Source organism: Salmo salar, chromosome ssa05 (assembly GCF_905237065.1).
Source record: "Salmo salar chromosome ssa05, Ssal_v3.1, whole genome shotgun sequence".
Classification (NCBI taxonomy): Eukaryota; Metazoa; Chordata; class Actinopteri; order Salmoniformes; family Salmonidae; genus Salmo; species Salmo salar.
The window spans coordinates 64,933,442-64,944,939 of record NC_059446.1 but is presented as its reverse complement, the minus strand read 5'-3'; the positions used below and the strand labels follow the sequence as shown (position 1 = coordinate 64,944,939).

The window sequence follows — 11,498 nt, the reverse complement described above, 5'->3', positions numbered from 1 at the left end:
ACCGGCCAAAAATGTCATATCGGTGCATCACTATCAGTTAGTACAACAAACCAATTAATATCAGTCAGTAAGACAAACCAACTAATACCTCTAAGTACGACAAATCATAAGTCAGTACAACAAACCAACTAATATCAGTCAGTACGACAAACCAGGACAGATGTAACAACATGTTGAATAAACAAACACATTTCGGACACCCTCTAAAATAAACCTTAAAGTGGGGAGGAGAAACGCTTCTGTTTGTCTTTGGTGTGCTCTGCGGATCCCACTCCCACAGAGTCCTCAATATTACAGTGTCTGCTAGTAGGCCTACTGGAGTCCTGAGCTGATCTCAGAAAGCCCATAGACACCGAAGAGGTGGGTTCAACAATGACCACTGCTCGCCCTCCACCGGACTCTCCCCTTACTAAAAGCTAGGGGGATACAGTCATTCGGTCCTTAGACTCCGGTATGCTATTGGATGTTCTGAGTGAGACCCCTCCTCCAATGGTGTCAAACCTGTTCCCATTGGCTACTCCTTCTTCAGAACCCTCAGACCTAGACAAACCAATGGCTTGTTTGCAGTGACTGTCCACTATGGTGGTAGTGGGAGTAGGACTTGAGCTGGGCCTGACAAGACTGTGACCACCTCTACCCTCTGCTCCTCCTCCGTCATGGTCCTGTTTCTCTTTGTGTGTGGTATTGATGTGGAAGTGGAGTTCGTCATAGGCGACTCCGGACCAGGAACAGAGTGGGCAGCCCATGTCATTCTCCATGTAGCTCAGGAGGAGATGGGTCTTCATGTCCTCCTCCAACACCAATTCCTCGCCACAGATCTCACACGTCAGCATGACTTGTTGTTTCTGGCGCTCAGCTGTCACACTGACACTGAAATGAAGATAAACGAAGATAACATCAATTGTCAGTAAATAAATAGGAATTAACAGGAAGGATATCAATCCAATGTACACCAAACATACCCAATAACGAAACAACGCAATGCCCACCTTTGTCAGCCAAGATGCAACAACGCAATTCCCATCTTTGTCAGCCAAGATCGCTAGCCAAATTCTAACTCAGCTATCATAGTTAATTCTGAATTTGTCTAGCTGGTCAACATGTCAGGCTATGGACTAAAACGTGACTTCAAAACGCTGAAAGATTGCTAGCTATCTAACCATCATGTTACTCACCGATTTCAAGAATATGGACGATGTGCCGTACTAAATGCTTGACTTATGTGACTACTTTCAAAATACATGTGTTTCTGTTTCACTTCTCATTCATATGCCATTTTAGCAATGCTAGCTAACAACTTGACTTTACTGGTCCTGTTGGCTTCTCCTCCTTCACTGTGAGCTGATGGATTTGACGTCACTGGTTGTTGATCCAAGGAGGGTTACTGGGAAATTTTTAAGCGATACAAGACGCCATATTGCTCTCAGCTGGACCCGGGAGTTTGCGTGAAGGAAATAATAATAATACCTAGCTACACCTAGGCGTTTCTGACATCATTCATCTTAAATGGGTAAGAGCAATACAATCGTCAATCTTTGTATTGTTGTTTTCTTTTTTTTATCACGAATTATCTGTTAACTTGGCATGACGATGGTTGCTAAACGAGGGGACAGGAGGGGTGTAAAGGAGCTAGCTAACGATGTAGCTAGCTATCTAGCTTGCTGTGTTATTAGCAAGAACAATCTCTTAAAAAGCTGTGGTTTGGGTCTAATGGCAGTTTTAGCTACCGTTGCCTATTATAATTGGTTTTACAACTGATTTAAGTATTATTTTGCTAACGATACGAATACGTTAGGTTTTTGAACACCATGTAATTTAATTAACACAAATCATTTATTAGCTAGGTAGCCAACATGCTACTACAAGTTGCTGTGTGCTAGGCCAGTGGCTCCCAACCTTTTTGGGTTATTGTACCACCAACTGAATTTTGTTCTGCCCGGAGTACCCCTGAAGTACCCCATCATGTGCATTTTACCAGTAAACCTAAGGTCTCGTGAGTCTTCAAGTACCCCCTGTGGATAGGCCAGGTACCCCTCCCCAGGCCAGGGGTCCAAGGTAATAACGCTGGTTTGGAACCACTGTGCTAGGCCGTACTGTACTACTAGCTAGAGAGGAACCCGGTTTCTTGTGATTGGAGATATCCAGCCTGGAAGACGACTGATTCCCCCAGAAAATACAACAAACAATGTGAATGTGACGCTGCAGCAAGACAGTGGTTAATGTTAGCAAACATTCATTAGCTGGCTGATGCGCATGTCATCTTTATCTAGCTAACTAGCTAGCCAGGAATGGCTAGCTCGCTAGCTAACACAAAGATTACTAACAGCTGAGATCATCGAACGCTATTTTCGTTTTAGCTTGACTAATCTAACGTTGATGATATTATGATGACAGCGAGCGAGAAACATTTGGTATTGTGTTTCTTTGATCACCAGTCTTCTTCGTCAGCTATCAAACTGTCACCCCAACTGCTGTTTTCGTGTGAAGATGTGCATGGCAGGGTTTGTCTTCAAATCCCCTTTTGGCCAACAAATCCAAATTCACATCGAGATGATTTCATTTATTTGAATTTCCATTAAGCGCCTATGTTAAAAACCTTAGCTTGCTAGTCAGTCAAGTTTGCCTGGTTGTGGCTGCTGTGAATTCACAAGTTTGTATATTTGATTGTTTAGGATAACATTATGTTTATCCTTATTTCCCCTAGACGAGATGGCAAGCCCAGGGAATGACCGAATGAAGAGTTACAAGAACAAAGCGCTGAACCCACAGGAGATGCGCCGGCGGAGAGAGGAGGAGGGGATCCAACTCCGCAAACAGAAGAGAGAAGAGCAGGTAGGGTGCTTCTAGTTCTTATGCCTGGACCACGGAATCAGCTACTCTCCATTTTTATTTATTTAACTAGGCAAGTCAGTTAAGAACAAACTCTTATTTACAATGACGGCCTAGGAACACTGGGTTAACTGCCTTGTTCAGAGGCAGAACGACAGATTTTTACCTTGTCAGCTCGGCGATTCGATCTAGCAACCTTTCAGTTACTGGCCCAACGCTCTAACCACTAGGCTGCCTGCCGCGCCATTCTGTGGAGACAAACCAAATCTCATTCAATTTGACCATGTAAATGCCTTTTGAATGGTAAATCTTCTCCAGATATGAGTACTTTTTTTATTGACCTGTTATAGTTGTTTTTGGTTTCTTTGTGTTGTAGTGAGTCAATGTCGTACTAACACTTACCTCTCCCTCTTCCCCCAGCTGTTCAAGAGGAGGAATGTGTGTGTGCCCTCGGGCGATGAGTCCATGTTGGAATGCCCTATCCAGGACCCTGACATCAGCTCCACTGCACCAGTCTCAGGTGTAAGTGACCATTACTCCAATTGTCCCATTTTCTTACTCATACTCTGCACTGAGGGACTAGTTACCTGTTGAAAGGCAATGCCATTACTCCATAAAATAAGTACAAAGAATGTTGGGGAAACAGAAGATTCTTAAACACATGGTTACTTGAGTCTTTCCTCTTCAGTATCCAAACAAGACAAAAGTTTTTGGTTTTCAAATCAATCTGTGATTAAAACTAGATGAATGTCGTTAGTCCTAAGTGCACTACGTGATCAACCTGTCAGGTGTAGCTCTACATCGCTTGCCCTGCAATATGTAAGTGTGTGTAGTGTCAGAGTACATGGTTTTGTAAGTCATTCACATCTTTATGTATGTTGACTTGTGTGTGTGTAGGAAGCTGTCATAACTCCAGACATGATCCAGATGATCTTCTCTGAGGATCCAGACCAGCAGCTGATCGCCACACAGAAATTCAGGAAGTTACTCTCCAAAGGTCTGTGTGACTCATTCAATTCATAACACCCCCAATGCAGGGCTCATGCCACCTGTATTATCTAGGCTGCTTCCCCGATGGGACCAATTCCCTATTTAGTGCACTACTTTTGACCTGGGCCCACTATATAGGGAATAGGGTTCCATTTGGGACGGACACATAGTTTGGACTTGTATAGTATGTTTTCTCAATAACAAAGATGGATTGTTCGTTCCAAATGCCTGTAAGTAATGCCTTTGTTGGACCTGATGCTATTCCTTCCACACCGTATTGGAATGTTTCAGCGTCACACGTTTTCAGCCATGAACCAGGATGTATTTAAGCTAGTAGTGTGATGTCATTGTCATGCACTCTTCTCTCTCCTCATCAGAGCCCAACCCCCCGATCGATGAGGTCATCCTCACCCCAGGGGTCGTCAATAAGTTTGTGGAGTTTCTCAAGAGGAGTGAGAACTGCACTCTTCAGGTGGGTCAGGTGGCTGGGTCTCTCTGTCTGTAAGTTGGATGTGCTGGGAATTCTTGGTTTGGTCTGTTAGAAATCGTAAAATGTATTCACTACACAAAATGACACTAATAGAAAGCTGTTGGAATATATGAAATTAAGTCAGATTCTTTAATGTTATATCACATCCTGTTGGCATTAGTCAGTCTGCATTACATTTACGTCATTTAGCAGACGCTCTTATCCAGAGCGACTTACAAATTGCATGACATCTGCATTGTAATTGCTCCCTGCCAAAAGACATAGCTAGTGAACTTTCCTCTGCCTCTTTATGACACTCAGTCAATCATGAACTCTTCAGCCTGTGTATCTGTCTATGAGGGCTTGTACTATGCTCCCCATGTGACCATGGTGTGAAATGTGTGTGTGACACAGTTTGAGGCAGCCTGGGCCCTGACCAACATTGCCTCTGGGACCTTCCTGCACACCAAGGTGGTAATCGAGACTGGAGCCGTGCCCATCTTCATCGAGCTGCTCAACTCGGACTACGAGGACGTCCAGGAGCAGGTGACTGAACAGCCCGGGGGGGGGCTGAAGCCCTTGGGGCAGGGTTGCAGCAGGATGGGACATTAACACATGGGTCACAGTGATAGCTAGCAGGAATGGGATTAAGATGTCATGGGATTTGTCCCGCCAAGAAGATTCTATCTGAATAGTAAACCAGCTATGTTTGCATTCCCTAAATATAAATGCTGTGGCTGCATTCTGATTTTCTACCGTTCTCCCTGAAGTGTTCTCTTATTCACTCCCCTTCCATGGGTTTTAACGTAGCCAAATACTAAGCAATCCCAGCCCAGTATGGTCCTAGCTGTGTGGTTATATAGCAGTATATGGTATGGCCCTCCAAGCCCAGCTCTATATGGTGCTGATGTTTGTGTGGAAATATAGCTTAGCTGCAGCACTGTATACTATGGCTCCTAGCTGCATGCAAATATAGCTGCACTGTTACAGAATGGCAATATTGATGGCTGCTGAGTTAGAGGTGATTGGTGTATTTCAGGCCGTGTGGGCCCTGGGGAACATCGCCGGGGACAACGCAGAGTGCAGAGACTACGTTCTCAACTGTGGCATCCTGCCCTCCTTACAACAGTACGTGTGTGTGCACACTTGGTTGTATCAGTCTGTAGGCCCATGTCGTTTTAACAAGGAGAAGTAGAGTTTCATACCATTACCTAATACATTGTATAATCAGATTAGTCAGGTTTAACAGTTTAATTGTGGTCAGAGAAACAAGGTGTAATAAAAACTGTTCTCTGCCCACGCAGGCTGCTGGCTAAATCCAACCGTCTCACCACAACTAGGAATGCTGTATGGGCTCTGTCTAACCTGTGTAGAGGGAAGAACCCCCCTCCAGACTTCACCAAGGTAATAGGGTCTATTCCCACACTGTCCAATCAGAGGACAGTTCTAACAGTCCAACAGATCTCACCTGTCAAATGCACAAACCACTCGGATTTTGACTCATTTCTCTCAAAGCCATTCTCTTAGCAAAACTTAATGTTCTCCTTTCACCATTATCCCTCTTTCCGTCTGTCTTCCTCGCTCTTTTCTTCATCTCTGCTCTCTCTCTCTCTCCTCCTCCACAGGTGTCTCCCTGTCTGAGTGTGCTGTCCAGGCTGCTGTTCAGTAGTGACCCAGATGTGTTGGCTGATGCCTGCTGGGCCCTCTCCTACCTGTCTGACGGACCCAATGACAAGATACAGACCGTCATTGACTCTGGGGTCTGCCGCAGGCTGGTGGAGCTACTCATGTAAAGTAGTACTAGACACAAACACACACAAGACATTGAGATGTTGGTGCACACTGACTGGTGTTTTTGGTCTTCCCCAGGCACAGTGACTATAAGGTGGTCTCTCCTGCGCTGCGTGCTGTGGGAAACATAGTGACAGGAGATGACATTCAGACTCAGGTAGAACTCGTTTTTATTTTCTTGCTACCTCCCCAATGGCTTTGTCTCTCTTCACCCTGATGTGTGTGGAGTTTTGATCCTTCACATGGTCCTAGCTGTGTGTGTGGACTGGTGTGTAATCTTCACTGTGTGTGTGGATTGTTCCAGGTGATTCTGAACTGCTCGGCGTTGCCATGCCTATTACACCTGCTCAGCAGTCCCAAGGAGTCCATCAAGAAGGAGGCCTGCTGGACTGTGTCTAACATTACAGCTGGGAACAGAGCACAGATCCAGGTGTGTGTGTGTGAACCTGTGCTTGATGGTAGCACAGTGTTTTTTTTAAAGTAGTTGTCTGAGGGCTTTTATCATTGAGTTATACACTGAGTGTACAGAATATTATACACCTTCCTAATTTTGAGTTGCACTTCCTTTTGCACTCAAAACAGTAGCAATTCGTCAGGGAATGCACGCTACAAGGTGTCGAAAGCGTTCCACAGGGATGTTGGCCCATGTTGACTCCATTGCGTCACACAGTTGTCAAGTTGGCTGGATGTCCTTTGGGTGTTGGACCGTTCTTGATACACACGGGAAACTGTTCAGCATGAAAAACCCATCAGCGTTGCAGTTGTTGACACCAACCGGTGTGCCTGGCACCTGCTAGCATACCCTGTTCAAAGGCACTTCAATCTTTTGTCTTGCCTATACTTTTGCCCATTGTTTGTCTTGCCCATACTCTTGCCCATTTGTCTTGTTCAATCCAGGGCTCAAGGCTTAAAAATCCTTCTTTAACGTGTCTCCTCCCCTTTAACAAGTGACATCAATAAGGGATCATAGCTTTCACCTGGTCAGTCTGTCACGGAAAGAGCAGGTGTTCATAATGTTTTGTACACTCTGTAGGTCATTATCGCTAAAATGTCACAAGGTGCAGAGCGTTCAATTTGCCTCCTGGGGTCAAGGAGACCCCCAGCTCTGGAAAAACCATTGACAACTACATGCTGTTTTCAAGGGATTGTTAAAATAATGTTAACTATTTGGTTGTTATATAATCCCCTTAATGGTGACCGATATTGTGAGGCTACCTTCACGTATCTGAAATTACATGATCAATTTATGGTTACTGATCATGAAAAGCGTGCAGTTACTTGCTTTATAACTGATGATAGAGCTGAATGTGGAATAATCTGAACTGTGTAGTTCTGGGGGGGGGGGGTCTATATAATATGTCATCTCACTGTTCTATCTCTCTGTCATGGTCAGACGGTGATAGATGCCAACATCTTCCCAGTGCTGATAGAGATTCTTCAGAAGGCAGAGTTCCGCACCAGGAAGGAAGCAGCGTGGGCTATAACCAACGCTACCTCTGGGGGCACTCCTGAGCAGATCAGGTAATAACCCGCGTCAAATTCTTAAATAGAACCGGAGCATCATTTTGGAGACTCGCTGCTTACACCAAGAATTCATGAAGTGAATGGGAGAGGTCTCTTGCTCGGCAAAAGTTTTGTCCCAGTGTAGCAGGCCTGTATAACCGTATATCTGCTAAACCAAATTTAACAAATGTGAGTAAATGTAAATCTGTCTGTCGTGCTGTCCCTGTAGGTACCTGGTTAGTTTGAACACCATCAAGCCCATGTGTGACCTGCTGACAGTGATGGACAGTAAGATAGTGCAGGTGTCTCTGAACGGCCTGGAGAACATCCTGAGACTGGGAGAGCAGGAGGCCAAGCAGAACGGCACCGGCATCAATCCTTACTGTGCCCTCATAGAGGAAGCCTATGGTATGTTACACACACACACACCATAAGAGAATGGGACAGGCATCAACCCTTAGATGTATTCTCAATTCTGTTTCTCCACCTTTTCCCTGAAATTGCAAATGTCTCGTGGCTTTATAAGGAATGCACTGACGTAAGGAGGGAGAGGGAACGATTGCTCTCTTCAGGGAGAAGGAGAAATGTCATTAGGCTATGGATAGTCACTTAGCCAGTGGAATGCACACACTGTTCCACTAGATGGCAGTAGAGATGTTGCTGTGAAGTGAATAGTGTACTCTGTAGTTCTTATCTAATGAGATGCAAGGACACATGCTGCCAAATGTAAACAACCATTAGTTAATGATTATGACTCAGTATTGTCATGTGAGTCACTAAGGCCTGATATTAATTTGTGTGCGTATGTGTATCCGCTGGCTTTTCTTACAAGCACTGATTTTAGCTTATGGCTGCTTTATTTGAGAAAGTTGTATTTGCAATGACTGTGTGGATGTCGTACCTACCTTCGTTGAATGCACTGACTGTAAGTCGCTCTGCATAATAACATCTGCTAAATGTAAAAATGTCCACGACAGGTCTGGACAAGATAGAGTTCCTGCAGAGCCATGAGAATCAGGAGATCTACCAGAAGGCTTTTGACCTGATCGAGCACTACTTTGGTGTGGAGGAGGAGGACGCTAGCATCGCCCCACAGGTGGACCAGAACCAAGGCCAGTTCATCTTCCAGCAGCAGGATGGGCCCATGGAGGGCTTCCAGCTCTAACCACACCCTGACCTTTGACCTTCACCCCTCTGAGTATCTACTACCCCCCCCCGGGGAGTCCAGTCTCCATAGGGCTGTTTAGACCTGAACTGATGACACTACCCCATCTCTCCTCTCTCACTGGACCCACCTGTTCTACCTCTCTCTCCAAATCTTCCTCTCCTACAAGGCTAGCCTTGCCCTGCCACAGGCACCCTATCTGGAACGAGAGAGAGAGAGAGAGAGAGAGCACGAGAGGGAGAGAGCCTGACTGACTGAAAGACTGACTGAGGACAGCTCATTCTTAGTGTTTGAGACTTCCTGGAGCTGTATGGAGCGTTGGGTTGTTTCTTTCTATTGTAGACTATACCGTCTGTGCAGTGGCAAGCCTCCTAACATGGTAGTCATAGGAAAGAAAGAGTTGGCTGATATTTTGTCTTACTCCCTAAAATGTTTTTTTATTTTATAATTTCCTGTGATATTATTATTACGACACTGGTGTCTCAATCACCCTCCATATCTCCTTTTTAAATGTGAAACTACCTCTTCAGTCTTCAAAAACAAAACAAAAGATATGAAGCATTTGACTGAGGATTCTCTGGATTTCACCAGATAGTCCAAGTAAAACTCCTATCCCAACTAGTGTCCTGAAGAGGTTTAGTGACTGTATCAGCTCATTTCCTAACTTCTTGTACCGTTTGACCAGAGCTGAGAGAACGGTTGGCTACACACAGCCTACTGTTTTCGTTGGAGGATGTACATTGTGTCAAGATGATAATGATGATGTGTGTATTCCAGTGACATTATTATTTAAGTTGGAAAGCAGGTGGACATCTTTCTCTGGGGTCTCTCTTCAATGATAAAATTGACAATGGTTGACCTGGAGATTCCTAATCTTATTTATTCCGTTGAAATGTCTTTCTGATGGTCAAAAACGGTCATTATTATTATCTTCTCTCCACTCCTTGGCCATGGCTGCAATATTAACGTTAGAATAACATCAGAACACCAGTTGCATCGAACTGACCGCAGTAATGTAGATAGATGCATTGTGCAGGGCAACACTGCATGTCACTTGCTGCATTAGTCAACATAGCGTTCAGCCAGGCTTATGCTTATCTGTAACAACGTTACGGTAGGATTGACACAACGTTAGGCTAACGTTGAGGAGTGTTCTGCTTGTGTGAGTGCTCCTTATTGAAGCGCCACAGTACAGGGCCAGACGGTTAGGTTCAGTGACTAGTATCTGTTGTGTGATGCAGTGTCTGTCTGTAACAATCTCCAGGTGAATAAAAAACACAGGCTCTCAGAGTTCTTTTGTAGTTGTTTTTTTTCCCGTCATCTCACCATGAGTTATTATATCATGACTTATTTGTTTTACTGAAGTCTTTTTTTTTTACTTTTTTTTTTATTTTGATCGGTGGTGGTTAACCTTACATTGGACTTAACGCTATTGGACGTTGATATAAAATGCTCAGTTGAACTTGAGTGCTTTGTATATTATATATACATGTAAGAAATTATATGGGGGGGAAAATACCTACTAATTGGAAGGGGTGATTTATTAATTGCAGTATAATGTGTTTTCTGACTGAGATATGCAGTGTTGTACTTATTGTCGAGTCTTTGCACACTTACCTGTTGCTGCTTTATTCTGATCTTTTGTTGGTCTTGTGTTCGTCTCCTCTGGTTCCCCTCACCTTTACAACTGCTTCTAGAACATGTTTTGTTTAGAACGGCTTCTAGAACATGTTTGTTAAGGACTCCTTACATTTAATTTTTTTTAATAAAAAATGATATGAACTCTTGATTGGTGAAGGAAACCCAACCTGGCTAAACTAAACTGCTGAGCCTTTATTCGTGTGTGACTACAAGTATTTCAGCGTTCTACTTTTCTTTTAGTTTTAAACTCATCACTCCTGAATCCTGACGCTTTACTTTTGGCATGTTACATTTTTGAAAATTGAAGATGCTGTATACATTTTGAGTACCATATTAATTGATCCTAGGACTTGGAAATTATATATATTTACGTGAGATGGAAACAGTTTGTAGTGCTACATTTTGTCATGCACGTAAAAAATTGTGTATAGTTTTCTAATATTTCTTATGTTTGTACGATTGGATGATATATTATTTTTAGGTTGATTTATTTCTCCCCCATTTGGGAATTGTTTTGGCTTTGATACAGAGGCTATAAGGACTGCTGTGGTTTTCTGTCCAGAATCCTGTAGGTGGTTACCATATCATGCCGCCATTGTGGTTTTGTTTCCTTTAATCCAATGGACCACAGAGGGCTGTGTGTGAAGCTGGACTAAACAACTCCTCTCTGTGTTACTCATGGAGCTGTTGTCTGGCTCTCCTTTGATAGGTTAATGTGGAGTTGACTGTAAAATAATGAAGAATAAAGAAATACAATGATCTGTTACACAAGGCTTGTTGACTGGAATATTGGGGATTTTGTCTTCAATTATGGTTAACGGAACTTGTCTGTTCAATTCTTATGAATGAAACACACACGACCTTACAATAGACCTTGTCTAGCCTGTTAGTTCCTAAGGGGGACTAGTAGTGACTCTGACTGCAGCTGATTTTAGAAGTCTGGCCCTGTTATCAGAGCATCTTTGTCTGCGGTAACAGTGCATACACTACATGGAGGCATTAGTCCTATGTGTGACTGCTGGAAGTACAGTGCCTTCATAAAGTATTTACACCCCTTGAAGTGTTACACACTGAATTTAAAATTGATTAAATTGAGATTTTGTGTCACTG

General features: G+C 43.7%; 1 protein-coding gene across 2 annotated transcripts; it reads left to right on the top strand.

Moving 5' to 3' along the window:
- Positions 1–1,313: 1,313 nt before the first annotated feature.
- LOC106605526 (importin subunit alpha-6) lies at positions 1,314–11,154 on the top strand. 2 transcript variants are annotated; one of them, XM_014201268.2, is made up of 14 exons: positions 1,314–1,510; positions 2,705–2,832; positions 3,250–3,351; positions 3,727–3,826; positions 4,197–4,291; positions 4,703–4,834; positions 5,328–5,416; positions 5,593–5,692; positions 5,914–6,077; positions 6,158–6,236; positions 6,384–6,509; positions 7,473–7,600; positions 7,812–7,990; positions 8,560–11,154. In XM_014201268.2, exons 1-14 carry the CDS (start codon positions 1,507–1,509, stop codon positions 8,745–8,747), a joined length of 1,614 nt encoding a protein of 537 aa, XP_014056743.1. In that variant the 5' UTR covers positions 1,314–1,506; the 3' UTR covers positions 8,748–11,154. The 2 variants fall into 2 exon arrangements, with proteins under 2 accessions (XP_014056743.1, XP_014056744.1); XM_014201269.2 differs by lacking the exon at positions 1,314–1,510 and adding an exon at positions 1,871–2,055.
- The last annotated feature ends 344 nt before the right edge of the window (positions 11,155–11,498 follow it).